Source organism: Dermacentor albipictus, chromosome 10 (genome assembly GCF_038994185.2).
Source record: "Dermacentor albipictus isolate Rhodes 1998 colony chromosome 10, USDA_Dalb.pri_finalv2, whole genome shotgun sequence".
In the NCBI taxonomy this organism is placed as follows: Eukaryota; Metazoa; Arthropoda; class Arachnida; order Ixodida; family Ixodidae; genus Dermacentor; species Dermacentor albipictus.
The window spans coordinates 1,031,383-1,050,433 of record NC_091830.1 but is presented as its reverse complement, the minus strand read 5'-3'; the positions used below and the strand labels follow the sequence as shown (position 1 = coordinate 1,050,433).

General features: G+C 43.2%; 1 protein-coding gene across 1 annotated transcript in view; it reads left to right on the top strand.

The window, feature by feature from the left end:
- The first annotated feature begins 3,180 nt into the window (after positions 1-3,180).
- Sec10 (Exocyst complex component Sec10) overlaps positions 3,181-19,051 on the top strand; it is a 196,718-nt gene continuing 180,847 nt past the window's right edge. The window contains exon 1 of the mRNA XM_070527533.1: positions 3,181-3,397. Coding sequence (XP_070383634.1) covers positions 3,368-3,397 — 30 coding nt within the window. The 5' untranslated portion in view covers positions 3,181-3,367. The remainder of the gene's footprint in view (positions 3,398-19,051) is intronic.

Sequence of the window (19,051 nt, the reverse complement as noted above, 5' to 3'; positions counted from 1 at the left end):
TTGTGTCGCGGTGTGGCGTCGAAGCCCTGACGAGAAAGCGGCGGCATCGTAAACGTTGAAAGAACATGTTTTGAGCGTTTGGACCTTGGTTTGTTAAGTGTGTTAGGTTGTCACTGTATCGTTACGTGCTTTTAATTTATGAAACTTCAGAATAGGACAAAGAATTACTGCTGATACAAGACATATACAAGCTTCTCGTGGCTTGACAATCAAATTTTATTGAGAGCTTCATTATGCATTGCTTGTTTATGTGCTCATTGAAATGCGTGTTTTAGGTCTTTGAGAACACAAATTTGTGGTAGGAAAGGTTGCTGCTTCCTGGCTGTAGTCTAGTGTCGCAAAATGGGTAAGTGCACAGCCACGCCATAACGCTTCGGAAGCGGTACGTAAATATTGTGCGCATTATATTACCCCTTCATCATCTTCTTCTGTATATATATATTCATCATCATATGGCCAGCGTCATCGTCTTCAGCGCGCGACCTGCGCAATTGTGCGCAATAAACCGTTGAGGCTTAACAGCTGTCTCGCAAGTGGTGGAGGCTGCTTTCGATTCCTTGGTCCTCTACGCCTTCGAGTTTCCCTGGAGCTTCGTTCAGGCCGCCGCTCGCTCCACGAGGAGGATCTTCTTCTAAGAAGATCCTCCAGGAGCCTCCGGCGTCACCGTCTCTGCCCCATCGGTCGTTCCTTCATGGACCGTCAGCACGCGGCAGCGCGATCCCACCATGTTCGCTGGCCTTCGTAGTGACGACGTTGATGACTGGCTGGACTATCAAGACCGCGTGAGTTAGTCTAACCGGTGGGATGACATGCACAAGCTTCGCAACGTCGCATTCTACCTCACTGACGTTGCCAGGACTTGGTTTCTCAACCACGAGAGCACCTTGCCTGACTGGGCGGCATTCAAACACCAGCTTCGGCAGATTTTTGGGGCTCCCAAGGTCCGCTCTGAGGTCGCCAAGAAAAAGCTTGATGGACGCACTCAAAATATGATGACGAAATACTCGTAGGAGGCCACTAGCGTCCTAGCTAGCACTGCATCAGATGTGTTTAAAAGTACTTGAAGACGTTCAGCAATCGTGACAGCTGACGCAGCCTTTCGAAAGAGTGAGAGAGTTCGCAAGTGCCTGTCCATATGGCCTGTCGTTTGCGAGAAAAGTCTCGCGTTTGCAGCGAGCATGCGTCGTAGCAGACGACCTTGTAGCATTCTGCTCAAGGGCGCAACACATTCTCACAATACATTTTTATTTCCATAAATACCTTATGAGTATTTTTGTATATGTACATGCACGGTTGTTTCGCTGTTGCAAAAATGAATAAATAATTATTCTTTGGCGTTAAATTGGGAACAGAATTGCACAAGTATGCATACCCTGGTGTGTCCTGATGACAAACCATAGTAAACCATGCTTCCATCTCAAAGTCTTGCAAGAGTGTTGTACGTTATATAACATACTGCAGAAATAGAATTAGATTTTGCGTGATAATAATTGAGTATAGCTTTTTTTACTGCGCCACAAGCAAACACCACTAGTTTAAAAACCAAAGTCAATCCGAAGCACGGTGTAAGAATAGGATAGGTGTGCGAACGGCGGCCGCTAAACATGGAGCGGCAGTGCCCAACACTGGTGCATGTTTTGTTCACTCTCCGACAGGTGGCGCGACATTGTTAGGGGCCTACATTGGTTATGTTAGCGCCGCTCGCTCCTATCCATCCGAAGCCTGTACTTCCCATCATTCCCATGTAGATTGAGGCAACGCTCATGAGAGCCCCCGTAGACACTAGCGCCACATTTCTCTCTAGGGTATCTGTTTAGAAACTCTATGGCCACGATCTATTGAACTCCAGGCCTTCACAGATCTCCCTCCTCCAGCACGCCTGGTCTAGTTCGCCCCCTTTTGCCGCTAGGAAAAGAACGTTCGAGCAGAGTGGCGCTAGTTATAACCTGTTCGCTGTCGTCTGCTTCTGCGACCTGTTCAGCGCTTGTCTTGCCATTTCGGCAAGCACAAAGCGCTTGTATTGGCGGTAAATGAATAAATTCACAAATATACAAAATAAGACATATTTGCGAATGCTTTGCGTTTGAATAGTGTAACTAGAAGAGGAGGAGCGGTGCAAGAAATGTAAACAACGAACATAGGTGGCAGCTGCAATGCTAGATCGATGGCATAAATTTCCCTTTCCTAGTCTGCTTAAGAGGCTGGAAAAATTGTTTTAAAAGATTCATAGGATAATCTAGCTTTTTTTAGTTTATTACAGATAGCCTAATGTCGTAGATGACATTATGATTTCCTGCTGTGTGCCGTACGCAGTGAAATTAAGAAGATCTGGTAAAAGTATAGTAAAAGTATGCACGAGTAAGTCCTCCGCCCGATATGTGCAATAGGCTGAACGATTCTGTTTCAAGAGAAGGTGAACATATCTTGTTTTTAATATCGTTGGAGGTCTAGCTCAATAGAAAGCTTGCAAAAAATTATAAGCGATCCCAGTGCTTTAAAACGTGTTGCACTGCAGGCCTTAAAAATCGTGCCACGGAACTCTTTTCAAACTAAAGCTAGCTCTTCTGCGTGGTACGACGGCAGCATAACGGTGGTGCTTAAGATACGTACGCAGATAAGCTGTGTGCGTAATTCACTTTTTCAACTCGCGACGCATTCATAGACAACTTTTAAGAGTTAAAATGAGTGGTAATCGTTCTGTCGTCGAACATTACGGTGGCTTCAAGTTTCTAAGGAGCGCAGACGCGAATTTTACAATGTGTACAATGAAACTGTTGTGTACGTTGCGAACTCTATATACAATGTGATTTGTAATAATCTGCTTGAAAAAGGCAATAGGAGCGGCTATTTAACGCTATTTTAGAGAGCAGCGGACTACTCGCTCGGACATTTTTTAGGTTCGGGCAGCCAACTTTTGGAGCCAAGTGACCGATCAAAGCCTTGTGATATCACTGTCACTGTGTTAGCAAAAATAATCAACTAGAGAGTTTGTCACAACACAACAGCTCCCGTACTAATTACAACGCCGCACAGCCGCCAACTGCGTAGCATACGAACAGGTTATAAAAGCGCCACTACGGCTGTCGGTTGAACGAAAGTGGGCGCAAGCTGCTCCCATAGAAGCCGCATATCTGTGCAGGTCTGGAGTTCCAGTAGGTCATGCTCAGGACCGACACTAGTGGAGAGGAGAAACAGAAAGGAGTTCACAGCTGGTTTTCCGCTCATGTGGCAGGCCGTATAGGTGTTCTGTGGTTGTGCTGTTGTGCTGGCGAACAGTGGGGTGTGTCGTTTTCTGGTGCGTGAAGTTTACGCCGCATAGCTAGCTTAGCTCAATTTGAATGTCAGGGACAGCAGTACGCCGGGAAATATGTCGCACTTCTTGCCGGAACTCGAACAGGTCTGTACACCTCGGAGACGAGGGCGCCGTTTTAGTGGCGGGCACGCAGGCTCCCAGCAGTTATCCTTCATTTGGCACGGCTTTCTTCCTCGCTGAGCAGGCTATGGTTATGCGAATTGTTGCGATTGTATTATATACTTAACTCGAAACCGGTTGTCTCTGTCTCTTTACTAACTCTTTGCAGCCGGCTATAATCTAACTGTAACAGCAGACGCATGCATTTTACTTGTGCGCAGTATATACATTTAGCTGGCGAAGTTTTTCAAATATAACCTAACGAAAAGTAAGTTAACTTAATTAGTAGAGAGAGAGAGAGGGCTCTTTATTAGAAAAACAGAGAATTTTGCTGGCGCGTATATAACCGCTTGCATGCTACTCTGTATAGGGATGAGGAATGGGATTAAATGATTCCAGAAGAGAGTGGGAGAAAAAGAGGATAAAAATAAATATGAAATGTCCGAGTGGACCTGATACTAATATTTACAGGTGACATGGTGGGTAAATTTAGGCTTTTGTATATGAAGGGTGCAATTTTTTAAAACTACATTAGTCCATACTGCAAGCTTTGCGTTGTTGTCAGCACTTTTAACCTCATGAAGAGCATTTGAAGCGCTTTATTAATGCCTGAGCGAGACGTCATATATGTTTTCAATGGTGCGCCTTGACACACGAAAATACGGGCTTGTACGTGACATATATTTGCCTCTACTTACACAGTAGGGGCTGTACTTTTAAACAGTGTGGCTGAGAAAAGTCAATGTGTGTACTAAGCAAAAAAATCACATTTCAGGCTGCAGTACTTTCTACTGAAACCACTGAAAGGTTTTTGGACGGTTTGGCTACACATGCTCTTGAATAGTATAGCCACTAGGTCCTCCTTTACTTTGCGCATAATCATAAAAGGTTTGATTATCCCTGAAGGCATAAATGGAATTTATACATTGAAGGTTAGCATTAACCTGCACCCGAAAGCTGGGCTGTTAGACCTCTGCCCTCCATGTGAAAAAATACACAACACAATGCTCACGTTAGTGGTACAGAATAGTTATTCCCTTTCAATATGTTTTTTTTTTCTTTTTTCAGCCTGTTGTATTCTCGTTGACTGGGTTTTTGTGGTGCGGAACCAAGCAAGATACAATGGCCTGTGTTTTTATTCTAACAAATATAAAATATTTTACACTGGCAGTAGCTTTGTTTTCCTGCAGATTTCGCAACAGGATCAAATTTTTTGTTTGGCCTGTGATCTTCAATAGAGTGCTTGGCATCTTGCCTGCTTTTCGTAAAAAAAATTAATTTGAGACCTTCGTCTATGTTGGAGGCCTATGAGAGTTGTCTGCATTCAAGGGACATGCATTTCACTTTACGCACACTGTGCTTTCTACACAGTTGCACTTGAAGTGAAACACTGGCAGCATCCATCATGACGCAGGGAGCCGGAATGCACCTGCCAGCTCTGTGTGCATGTGAGCTATCGGACAAAGAACGCTTGCAGGCTGGTCAAGAGAGTAGTGAAGTGGGTAGTGAGCTAGTTGGATAGCCAACAGAAAGACTTGGCTAAGATTAGCCAAGTCTTTTTTGCTAAGCCAGGAATATGGACAGATTTGTGGGCACAGGTCTGCCCTTATAAACAGCTTTGTTTCATTGACCTGTGTTGCTCAAGACCGCTATGATATGCACACCTCACTATCAGAGAAGGAAGCTGCAGAGACAGAAAGGAGCAGTATGTTTAATGCGATTAGCATTCTTAGGGTACTTCACACGCTTTCTAGGGGATGATGGTCGGTCTGTCTCTGGGTGGTCCATGGTTGAATGGGCAGTGTCTTGGGCTGCTGTTCTGAGGGACCATGGTTTGAAACCAGCTGTCGAGCCAACTTGGGCCACAAGGCCTGTGACACTCCGCACCTGTGTGCAGTTCTTCAGCGAATGTCTTTGATGCTGACGTGGGTCAATGGGGATGCGGGTCTGGGTATGTGCCACTTGGTCTGTGAACCACTCGCTCTTCAATGTACCTCCTCGATGCCAACTTGGGTAACTAGATACGTGCCAGTGGGAATGAGCCCCTCTACAATGACAAAAAACATTGCGACAGAACTTGTCTCCCAATGACTGTCGATGGCAAAGCGTTAACATTGGATCAATATAGCAGCACAACTTATTGCCGCCGTCTAAACTAGTTACGTATGAAGCGTGTTGTGCAGTGGGACCTCTCAACACCATCTAGCTGTGAAGCCTGCATGTGGCCTCCAAAGTGTATGGCATACCAATGTGTGCGGATGCTGAGAAATGCATTATGCAGCAACCGGTCTCCTCTTTCGTGGTTCTGGACACACTGTGCTATCTAGGGGCCTTGCCGAGAAATCTGTGCATGGCATCCGAGATGAGAAGCAGTGCCCTGGTGCCTGCGAATACTGAGAATGTTTCCGTTGCTTGTTGCACACTCAATGGCACACACTCAATGACCCGTGTTGGCAATAGGTTCATTGAAGAGTGCCATATACCTAGTGTGTTCATGGCCCCGCTCGGTGAAGCTTTGGCATAAAAGTTCATTGAAAGGGGCACATACTAGATGCATTGTGGCTCGGCCTGCTAATGCTTTGGGTGGCTCTCCTTGAGCGCTTGTGGCATAGATTCAATTCTGCTTTGCACCACTAGACTGTTCATAGGGTGGCATGAGATAGGAATCCCTCATGCAGAACACACCTCATACATGACTGGTTATGATGGTGGCAGTATTGTATAGCTGTAATGCTTTTATGCTAAACACATTGCCATTGACAATCATGTTGTGATGGGTTCTGCCAAATTCTTTTTTTTTTAAATTGATGCGGATATGATTTGAACATGCAACCTGTGGACACACAGCACAATTAAGACCAAAAAAATGCTCTCTTGTTGCGAACGACGAGTGAGAACAAAGGCGACAGTCTGTTAAATCCTTTAAAGTTGCTAGAATAAAAATATGCAGATTCCACATACTGTCAGAATCAGCTAAAGGGATGCTTTCATTGATTGTGAAGAATGCTTTTCCTGCTTAGTGACCATTTGCAAGTAGAGACCACACGATTCTGTTGGACACATTATCATTGAGGACTGCCTCGCTCAACGTGAACTTGTTGCGCTCGATCATGCTCATGCCACACATGACAAAGCAACGATGATGAGGGAATCACCACCATGGCATAAAGATGACTGTATAATGTCAATGGAATGGTGACAATTGCATGATGACATTGTAATCACTACAGCAAAATGAAGACGAAACGATCTTGACAACGATGCAATGCTGACAATGGCATGACAACTACTGTGGAGCACTGACTATGGTATGAGGACGACGGTGTGACAAAGGTTATTACGAAGCTGGAATGACAAAGATAAAATTACAATTGTGGGATAACAGTGGCATAATGATGCTGAAACGGCGCTGAACGCATGGCAGCGACGAGAATCGCTACGACAAAATGACAACAATGGAATGACCATGATGGTGACTGCATGATGATGCAGTGGTGACAATCGCATGACGATGACAGCATGGCAACAAGAGGATGATGATGTTAAAATAATTTAGTGATATGAAGATGATGGCATGATGACAATGCGATAATGAAAGTAGAATGATGACGAAGGCATGACTACAATGTTATGTTGACAGTAGAATCACTATGACAAAATTACTACAATGGAACGACCATGACGGCATGACGATGATGGCATGCTGGTTTTAGGGCTCGCATCTACCCTTGCATGCATCAACTGCCACCGCAGGCTGTCTCAATTCATATTAAGTTTTCAAGTTTGTTTGCACTATGTTTGCAACCGGCCAATTGTTCAAGACTCTAGCCTGGAGCAGAGTCCTTCCATGTTTTTTCTGGTCACGAAACTGCCGCCTCAGTTTCATATAGAGCCAGCGCCCGCCGCTAGAGGCGCAACCGTGCATGAGAGGGCATGCGAACGCCGCTACCGCTGTGGTTGTGTGTGGGGCAGCCTCGTTATTCTAGCTTTCTCAACTTCCTCAACGATCGCTTTACTCTCACGTAACTATTTTTAACATTGAATATAATTAAATTACTGCCTGAGCGTGTCTTCTGCGATGATATGAGCGCACGGGACGAAAAGAAAGCCGCTCATAACATGGAGTTTGCGGCGGTCTCAGACCGAAAAAAAAATAAAGATCTGGAATTTTAAGAGCCAGAACCGCGATACGATTATGAGGCACGCCTTATTGGGGGACTCGGGATTAGTTTTGACCGCCTGGGATCCTTTAAAATGCACCTAAATTTAAATAAACGGGTGTTTTGCATTTCGCCCCCGTCGAAGTGCGTCCGCTGTACACGGCCGGGCGGTCTCGGTCCGGATTGCTTCGTCATCACCGTTCGCCTCAACGCTTCGGTGGGCTCCACTTTTTAATATTTGCCTTAAATTAAACACCGCGCATTCGCAACAAAACGCCAGTGGTCCCACTTATCACCAGATGAGTAAGCGCCAATTCTCCGTTGCGCATAGCGCCAGATTGTTCGCCGAGCACAGCTGTTCAGTTTCTGTTAAACTGTGGCAGAGAAGGACTCTGTGGGCAGTATCTTATAAGGAGATCAAAAGAATGAAATTGTTATTGCAAAGGGCTGCTACCGCAGAATACTTAATGACAAAGAAAAGGGAACTGAGCTGCTCCATGCGCTTAAGATTTCTTGCGAAGCAATGCCATTTCTGAATAAGATTTAGGTAGAATTAATGCAAGACGAACTTCGCTACTAAATGTCTTCGGTGCGGCTTTTAACAACGGATTAAGGCGAACCTGAAGTGTTAGGACCTACACAGTTGAAACTAGCTGTAATTAGCCAATTGCCTTAGCAAGCAGTCGTTTAGAAGCGTCAGTAAGCCCAGCACTTATTCAAGCTGCTCGTGGTTTCGACGCAGAAACGACGAGACTAGGTATTTTGGTTCTTAATTCGCAACCATTAACAATATGTTAAAATGTTGCAATCACCGGTCCTGATATTCTTATCATGGTCGAAAAATGAAAAAAAAAACTTTATAATTCGATTAAGAAAAGAAATAAAACGTGTTGGTGCAAAAACAAAATACAAGCACGATTATTTATTTATCATGTAAAATAAATGCAGATAGCACAATGCAGATAGCACAGAGGCGTCTGGTCATAAATGGTCCACCATTCACAATGCAAGAAGTTTGTTAAAAGCATGACATAATACGCATAAAGAAATAAGATCAAACGTGAGAGGTATGCATTGGGAGGCAGGAAACAAACACCAGCAAACGAATGGCAATAAGTACAGAATGCATAGTCGATTGTTTCTATAAACAAGAAAGTGTAAAGCATAAGCATTTTATAACATACGGCTAAAGAACTCTCAAACGAACACAAGTAGCCACATCACAAATACAGCAATTTTTTTTTAAATGGCTTGTTAGAGATACCACCTTTCTACTTCTTCAGCTGTTACTTAAACATGCACACAAAACTTGCTCAGCAAATCACAATACAAATGTAGCTAACAGTGTGCTATTATAACCTTACTCATAGCAGCTTATAGACTTAGAAGTACGTGCAATTGAAGAATTGTAGCCCACCAATAGCCAAGACTAAAGGACAATGGAAAATAAAACAATGCATATTATTCTGTTTTAACACTTGCATTTAAAGGAATTCTAATGCTATACCTTTCATAGATGGTCGGAGTAAGGGCGCTGTTGCTGTGAACTACTCTATCCTGGTATAACACAAATTGAGGTTGCAACAAAGCATAAAGCAAATGTGTTTTGTCATCAATGCCCTGATCGGATCTCACAACACCCTTATTCTCCTTCATCATCAGCATTGCAATTTTTTGTAAGTGGTCACCTTTACACGATAATCGTGATACCTACTGCGTCCCTTTAACTGGTACCGCTTCAACTGGTTGGTTTCCTACCACCCCCTGCTGGACATGAAGCTCTCCCCTTTGCTGTGACGATGTCCGAGGCGTCAAAGTGTTTCGCGTACACACGTGTATACTTCGATTGAAATTAAAACCGCCACTTCCCTGCCGCGGTATGGCCTGCTTCCATTTCTCGCGCTGCTCCTTGTTATTAGGTAAACAGAACAACGACACCTTTTCGGTCGTGCCCTTGTTGCCGGAACGGCACCCAGGCACGCAACACGTGTTCGGCGTCGTTGTCCCACCCCACCACTTCAACCAAACAGCCCAACACTCGAAAAATAGCACAGCACATGCACAGAACGCACCCGAAAAGTAAGGTCGCCTCGCACTGCGCACGCATTTCGGTACGCGAACGATGCCCTCTGTGGCACAGTGGCGCCGCATCGCGGCACCTTTGGGCAGCATATGAACCTCTCCCATAGAGTGACGGCGGAGTTTCGTGACCAGAAAAACATGGAAGGACTCTGCCTGGAGCCAGTAGAGATGCAATGGTATGATGGGGACGTTTTGATGGTGACATTATTTTCAGTGTTGCTCACACATTTGGCAAGACAGCAGCAGCGATGGTACAGTTGGCAGAAGAGGCAAAGCGAGCTTCGCTTTAAAACATTAAAGTGTGTGCAACTCTGTGTCATCATCAACCCATAAAGCAGAAAAAATTTTTTAATTTACCCTAAGAGTAACTTGAAACCACACGAGATAATACTATAAAAAACATACAAGTACACCTGTCAGTGAAACCCTATCTCTCTACGAATTATGAACCACAAAGTACCCATTCAAGAGTCTTCAAAGTTGCAGAAAAAGAAGTCCAAATATATTTATGAACAGTTAATGAAAGACACAGTGTTGGTCTGATTTTGATGTTGCATGACACGGCATCGCACTGTGGCAAGGAATATGGCATTGGTGTTCGTGAAGTCATTGTGGCCTGTCTCAAGGGTGATATCGGGCCTACAAGGCTAGATCGCTTGGACCTGTCTGCTTAGCCTGCAGAGCGTAGCCACAAGAGCTGAAGTGCGTCCTCATGGTAAAGCTGCCATCAGGTCGTTGCTGCGGATGTTCTTGGTTGTGCTCACTCAGCCCATGGAGCATAGCCGCATGAGATGGAGCAAAGTGTCCAGCAGAGTGTTGCCGACTGCATCTCCAAACCCTCAGACTTTCCAAAATCATGGCTTTGTTCACCCATTCTGCTCTGTCCCCTCTCCTTTTCCACATGTCATTGAGTCTTACAGTATCAAAACTTAGAGCACCACAAAAGATGATAGACACAGAAAGGGACACACAACACAAGCTGTCTTCTCTTTTAAAACTACTTTGAGGTGTCTCAAATCCGTGTGGCCTTCCTTTATTCACTACTTTATGTCCCGGTGATTATTTCTTCTCCCTTTTCATGGGTCTTCCTCCTCATTCTCTGTGGATGGCATTCATGGATAAAAATGTTTTCCCCTTTCATGAAACTTCCACCTATTCTACACAACTGATTTGCCATGTTCAGAGTCATTACTTTTTTACTGGTTGGTTAATTTGGCCTGGGTCTGCAATTGGCTTGCCTCTTGGTTAGCTTGGATAGTAGCATTGGCATAGCTAGGGGGGTGAAGGGGGGTGGGGGGGTTGACGTTCCCCCCTGCTTTCCTTCCTTTCCCATGGAACAAAGTTTTAGGAGGCGGGCTCAGAAAGAGCATTATTGTTGAAAGGGAAAGGTTGAATGTGAAAGCAAGTCGAGGGCTAGGGGCGGTCTGAAGGAAAGGGGGGTTGTCATGAGGGCGATCTCCGCTCCCCTGCACATGCACAAAAACATCTTGGCCGTCGTACCAAGAACAAATAGGCAAAAGGTGCGTCCAAGTCAGCTCGCATCTGATTCTGGAAAAAGCGACTACATTTATGCTTGTTGGAACAAAGAAAACTTGCTGGCTGCACTGGCGGTGGCTGACACCCAGTGGCAAGAAAGGGTAGGTGGGGGTGCAATGAAGAGGGAACAGAAAAGGAGAAAGCACAGAGTGGGGAGCAAGAAAGTACTGAGGGTCTAATTACAATAATTACAGTATTCACTGTAGTGAACATGAGGGCAATTTACTCAGATATTTTTCCTCTCATGCAGGGGACGCACTGGCTAGTGGGCATGCGTAGGGCGAGCGGATAAATAAGAGAACCCGTTTCAAGAGACGCAACCCGACAGGCTATTGCATCTAGTTAGATTCCAGAAATTGTCAGGGACCTTCACTGCATTCACGGCCACTATCGAGGCATTTTCGAAGTGAACACACAAGTTCATCCACATTGCTCCTCCCTCCAAGTGTGTGTGCCTATGACAGGTATGTAATAATTACAGGAGCGGAGAGAGAGAGAAAAACTCTGTTGAAGAGAAAAATGACAAATTGTGAAAAGAGCTGTCTGAAGCAACCACACATTTTTCTTCATTGAAGAATGATGACTTTGCCATTCTCTGGAGAAAGAGCAGCCCTTGCTTCATGCCTGTCACCAGCTGCGTACACAAAATGCACCACTGATGAGATCCTCCATGGATAAGAAATGCACAGCCCAACCGTGCTGCTTGAAAGCATAGTTAAGTCATGGACAGAGGTGATGAAATTTTTTTTTTTCAGCTGCAGAACCCCCCCCCCCCCCCCCCCGCTTTCCTCCCCTGAATTCAGTGTCTAGGACCACACCCCTTGCCCTTAAATGGGCACAAGGAATGCGTCGCTTTTGGAAAGCAAAGTAGGAGAAAGGTGTTGCCGAATGCCTGTAGCAGGTAGAACAGTGACGCCCTACCTGTGGCGTGCCTCTGCCTCATTCTGGATCGTGTTAACCATAACTGTTGAGGTGGGATCAATGCTAAAATTTACACACCGCACGACACAGAGAAAGAAAGGATGAGTGCGTACTTAAAACTTTGGGGCATTGTTGCTCCCCACCAGTCCTTCATGTCATCTAAGAGCATCTCATTTCTGGTACTTAACCGATTCATCGACCACGCTTTGCGGAAGAAAAGCATTCTGAAAATGGTTGTTACTTGTCTAGGAAACACATAAGCAAACCCCTCCCCCTTTTCTCTTTCCCTTGTCTCTCACTTTTATTATGTAAATAAACTTGAGGAGAGGTTGCTGTGGGGCTAGATTGTGCACTTTGGGAAGAATGAAACCAGCGCAAAGAATGGGACAAGAAAAACCTACAGAACACTCATTTGCACACAACAAAATATATCATGGAGAGGTACAGCACCAGGTAAGCTAAGAAACAGCCACAACAGTCAGGTGGGCGGGATAGTAGATGAATGGCTATGTCGTCCATGCAGCGGTGCCACCTTGAAGAGGTAAAAGGAAGTATAGGAATGTTAGGGGCTGCTGCACCGTTAAACAACCCGGTAAATATTGAATACTGCGACGTTGACTGACGAAAAATTGGTTTAAGGAGGGGTGTTGGGTGAAGAATATGAGGAGGGGGGGTGCAGAGTGCATAAAAGACATCAAGAACGAAGGTGGCGAAAAATTATGGACACGAGGAGAGCGTCTTGTTACTGCCTGATCCCTCTACACCAGATGGCTATGGCCAGTCGCCTAGCTGAGGTTCACTTACCCCGTCGTAACATGTGCTGCTTGCTACGGAGCGGCCATCCAAACAAAATGTCTCTGCAGTCTTCAGAACAGTTCGGTTTCAGGAAACTCAACACTTTTAAATCTCTTGGTGCTGATAGCCCTTACTTTACTGTGAACTACGGATGCCATAATTTGTACGAAGGCTTCTAACACAAAAAGCAGCCTTGCGTCGAACTGTCTGCCTCACGATTCCTGAGTGTGATCAAATAACGATATACGTCGTGTGATGATGATTACAATACCATGATTACAAGTTCCCTCCAAACAACCCTTCAAACGAGTCAGATAGCAGGTCACCGAAAATGAGTGAAACTTTCATTGTATCAAAGTTTTAGTGTAAAAGTTCGTTCCTGTATTTTAAATGTAAAAGAAAATAGCATTCAAGGTGACTTAGCAAAAAGATGGCTTATATCAATTCTTGCTAGAAATATGTTGCTCAGGCTATTCGCAGTGCGTGAACTGATAAAGGATTGAATTCGTATGGATGGAAGGTAATCTGTTCCATAATATAAATGCCAATTTAAGATAAAATGACAGAAGTTCCAAGAACTACAGGTAGAAACATCAGACTTGAATTGAAAATTTACACTGCTGTGATCGTCGATACTCTTCTGCAGCATAGAGCAGAAGGTTATGCAGGATAAAGTAATACAGATCTTCAGCATCAATGGAAAATGCGTGCAAGCTTTTTCCGGTACTCAAGAAAATTTTTTATATTTCGCAAACTTCCGACAAGAAATACATTGTCAATTACTCAATGACCCAAATGCCTTTGCAGATAGAAATTGAGTTCTGCCATGTACTGCACTTTGTGATAATGCTCCTATAGGGCTTCCCCACTTTGTGCATCTTGGCTCTAAAGAAGGCTTCAAGAAAATCACTCTTACATTCAGAACTACCCAGGAAATATTAGGCTGTTTACATAGCTATTTGGTTTCCGCTTCGTTGGGGCGAGAAAAACGGAAATGACTTAGCTATGTTAGTTGCTATGCGAGTTGATACATATTCTTGAGTACAAAAGATGAACACAAAAAAAGCTTGGAGATAAGGGAGATGCCAACCATTTGTGTGTTTATAGTCGTGTACAGAAGTGATTATGGCACCAAACAGGCCAGAAGCATAATAACATTTTATAACTATATATAAAGTTATTACAAAATGCAATGTCCAGGAGCAGGTTTTGGAGTCTGAGACTGAATTGGGACCTCCTGCACATGGTATACGGGAAAAGATAACTTGGTTATAGCAACAACAGTAAAAAACACCAACTAAAACCAAATTAGGCAGCAATTATAAAAACATACTACAACACAAAGGAATTATACGATGAGCTTAATCAGCAACATATAGAAATATGAACAAACTGAATTGAAAAGCAGCATGTTTTAAGTGTCACATGTGATTAATAAATGTGTTATAATAAACTATATCATTTCCCAATGACAATGCATAACATACATTATGTAGTATATGCAAAACATTTTATGGAGAACTAGATTGGTTCAAAAGAACTTTCTGAGTTTTGTAATAAATGAGTGTTGTGGCTTTAATTTTAAAGCTAATGGTAGTGAGCTCCATAATAAAAAAATGTGCTGAAATGAAGTTTGCTTGCTGTAGTTAGTTGGGACTTTGAGCAAAATGAGGTTCTTGAGAGCAAATTTGGTGCTATTAGTGTTGTCTAGTGAAGGAGATTGAATGAAAGAAAAGGAGAATATGATTGTTGGTATGCTTGAATAACCACATGCCTAGATTCATCATCATCATCAGCCTGGTTACGCCCACTGCAGGGCAAAGGCCTCTCCCATACTTCTCCAACAACCCCGGTCATGTACTAATTGTGGCCATGCCTTGCCTGCAAACTTCTTAATCTCATCCGCCCACCTAACTTTCTGTCGCCCCCTGCTACGCTTCCCTTCCCTTGGGATCCAGTCCGTAACCCTTAATGACCATCGGTTATCTTCCCTCCTCATTACATGTCCTGCCCATGCCCATTTCTTTTTCTTGATTTCAACTAAGATGTCATTAACTCGCGTTTGTTTCCTCACCCAATCTGCTCTTTTCTTATCCCTTAACGTTACACCTATCATTCTTCTTTCCATAGCTCGTTGCGTCGTCATCAATTTGAGTAGAACCCTTTTCGTAAGCCTCCAGGTTTCTGCCCCGTAGGTGAGTACTGGTAAGACGCAGCTATTATACACTTTCCTCTTGAGGGATAATGGCAACCTGCTGTTCATGATCTGAGAATGCCTGCCAAACGCACCCCAGCCCAATCTTATTCTTCTGATTATTTCTGTCTCATGATCCGGATCTGCCGTCACTACCTGCCCTAAGTAGGTGTATTCCCTTACTACTTCCAGTGCCTCGCTGCCTATTGTAAATTGCTGTTCTCTTCCGAGACTGTTAAGCATTACTTTAGTTTTCTGCAGATTAAATTTTAGACCCACTCTTCTGCTTTGCCTCTACAGGTCAGTGAGCATGCATTGCAATTGGTCCCCTGAGTTACTAAGCAAGGCAATATCATCTGCGAATCGCAAGTTACTAAGGTATTCTCCATTAACTTTTATCCCCAATTCTTCCCAATCCAGGTCTCTGAATACCTCCTGTAAGCACGCTGTGAATAGCATTGGAGATATCGTATCTCCCTGCCTGACGCCTTTCTTTATTGGGATTTTGTTGCTTGCTTTATGGAGGACTACGGTGGCTGTGGAGCCGCTATAGATATCTTTCAGTATTTTTACATACGGCTCGTCTACACCCTGATTCCGTAATGCCTCCATGACTGCTGAGGTTTCGACAGAATCGAACGCTTTCTCGTAATCAATGAAAGATATATATAAGGGTTGGTTATATTCCGCACATTTCTCTATCACCTGATTGATAGTGTGAATATGATCTATTGTTGAGTAGCCTTTACGGAATCCTGCCTGGTACTTTGCTTGACAGAAGTCTAAGGTGTTCCTGATTCTATTTGCGATTACCTTAGATGCCTAGATTATATTTAATTAAATCGGACACTGCAACAATATTATTGGCTTGTAATAATTGTTTGGCATTGGTGTGGTATGAGCTAAAGGCTATTATTTTGATTGCTCTGTTCTGAATGGTTTGTAGTGACACAAGATTAGTGTGTTTGTCACCCCATGTTGTTATGCAGTAGTTGATGTATAAATTCATGAATGCATGATACAATGATAAGAGAATGGTATGTAAAAAAAAAATGGATGAGCTCAAATGAGGTTCCACATACCATACGACATCCTTTTTATGTCTGAAATGTGTTAATGACATTTTTGACACCCAAGTGCATGCAATCATCGCTAGCCTGCTCTGAGTACTGTGGCAAGCAGATGGAAGGAACAGGAACTAAAAGTAATTTGTGCACTCTAAGACAACAACAAGGCTTGCTACTTAGCTAGTTCGTTCATGGTATATAGCAAAATTAAATGCGCAATAAACAACATGGACAAGACAGTACAACATGAGTGCTCACTAGCAGCTGATGCCCCTCAGGAAAAGGTGAAATGAAATGAGAATTTGCACTTGCGTAACACAAACATCGTGCATGTGCAAAGCCAATCTCTTGATTTTCATTCAGAAACCTAATGATATCCAAAGAACTTCCTGTGTCAAAGGGATCCTCTATACGGATCCCGTACAAGCGCTTTTGAAGAAATTTGCTAATATGATGATGCCACGTTCCTGTTTCCATGACAGTTGACTTAAAAGGGACATCAGCTTTATGCATTTCTATGCTGAAAGAAATGTTGAGGCTATTTTTTTCCGCACATATTTATTTCCTTAGCAAGTTTCTCAAAATTAAAATCCCTGCACAGTGCTGTTGCCATAGCCTTCGACTTTGTTACTTTCTCTTGGGCCTGAACAGCTTTCTTACTTAAACAGCCCAACTCCATCACCACAAATTTGCCCTCTATATCTGCAGTCATGAGGCATAGGTCATCGGAGTTGAAAAATGATGCAACACATTTCGTCGCTGCTCTGTTATTGAATGGAAGACTGCAAACTGCACTCCTTTCCAGGCTATCAATGCCATCTAGCAAACACTTTTATCTCATTTATGAATACACTCTATTAGCGACTTTTCTGTTGATGGCAAGGAGCTCATGTGCGGGAACGTCAGGCTCAACACCGAACTTTGGACCCATTTCCAGCACATTTGCAGTTTTCCCAAGGAGATTCACATCTACAAGAACCCCAGTACCACTACCCTCTATAGGCTTCTCAAGCTGCTCCAAGGCAGCTTTTTGTCCCCGGCCTTTTTCTCTTGGAGAAATAAATGAATCTTATCAGAGTTTAATGTTGTAATATCATCAGAATACAGCAAGCACTTACAGTATGTGATGAAATTAGGTAGATCGTTAATATAAATTAAGAACAAGAGTGGACCCTTGTGGTACCCCTATACTAGATGATTTTTGCTTTGAGCAAGTACCCTGAATGTTGACAACTTGCTTTCTTAATTTTCTGTTATGGAGCTAACTGTGGATTAGTAGCAAGATGGGAACAGATATTCCCATTGCTTCTAGTTTTAGAATGAGGGTTTAGTCATTAATGGTGTCCAAGGCTTTAGCTAGGCCTACAAAAATAGAGCCTACAAAATCGTCAATAGCCCTGTTTAGGTAATCTGTGAGAAATACTGAGCAAGATCAGTAGAATATCCCGATACAAAACCGCACTGATAATGCGTAAGAATATTAAATGTATTCAGGTACTTAGTTAAGTGTTTCTCAGTTAATTTCTTAATTATATTATTGAAAAATGGCCGCACACAGATTGATCACTAGTCTGCTAATAATGAGTGATCTCCCTTTTTAAAGTTTAGAGTAACTTTGGCATGCTTGAGTTCTAGAGGAAGCACTGCATTTTAAATATGAGATTAATATCAGCAAGAATACGAGATATTGGATAAGCAGTTTTATATTGCATGGCTCAACATCACCAAGACTGGCATTTGCGATTCTTAGATGAATAATTACAGAGATTACTTCATCGGGAGTAGTAGTAAACCTATAAAAGGAATGTGGAAGGTGTGCCAGTGGGTAATCATAAAGCGTTTCTGAAGCCTAGCCATTACAGAAAAGAAGTCACTGAAGACGTCTGCAATGTCATGAGGGTGGTTGCCTATGTGGTTTATTCTAGTTACGGTTTCCTGCGTGGTGGTTCTGTCTAGGAAAGAGTTTACTAGTACCCATTTTTTATCATAGTTGTTCCTGCACTCCAATATTTTCTGTTTAGAGTAGCTTCTTTTTTGCTCTTTTCAGCTGCATGTGGAGTTAGTTGCAGTATTTCTGGTACTGGGCTATCAGTCTAACATTAAAGGGCTGTATTCTTGTTTATCTTTTATGAATATTCTCGCGTCTTCACATTGCTTTGAGTATTCTCAGTAAGCCACAAATTTTGCAGTGGAGTACCTTCTTGAATTTTTCCTGCGCAAATGGAAATGGAAGTTTTGTATATGTATAGACAAAAAGTGCGAGAAAGCTTGTTTGAGGGCCATAAGTTTCTTTTACTGTGAACCAGTCCATATGTGTTGTGGCTTTTAAAAAAATGTCTTTATCAAAAACATGTTTGTAATAGAATACAGTGCAGGAAAAAGGAATAGAATTAATCTTGAGAAAGATGGGATAGTAGTCTATGATGTCGCTAGTAAGAACACCAGCTTCGGGCAGGACTAGAAGGCTAGAGAATACATGATCAAGCAATGTGCTTCCACCATCATGAAAGTAATGTGTTGGTTAAGTAATTAGGCACTCACACCCGAAACTAGGATAACTGGAATAGGTCGTGCAGTTACGGGACGTTGTGTCAAATAAATTTATGTTCATGTCGCCCATAATTATCACGTGCTTGTTTTCAGATGGTAATGATTCTAATACTATCTAAGGCACTTGATGACTTAAAGCAAACATTTGTCAAGTGTATCATAAATACACAAACTTGACATTTCGTGGCCAATACAGGTCTTTTGTTCACAATTCCAGCAAAAGCAATGGGTCTTGACAATGACAGCCTGTCAGACAGGCTGTCATTGTCGGTGTACCAGTAACTTGCACAGAGGACAGGAATTCGCATAATATGTGTGCATTGCACTGTCGCTG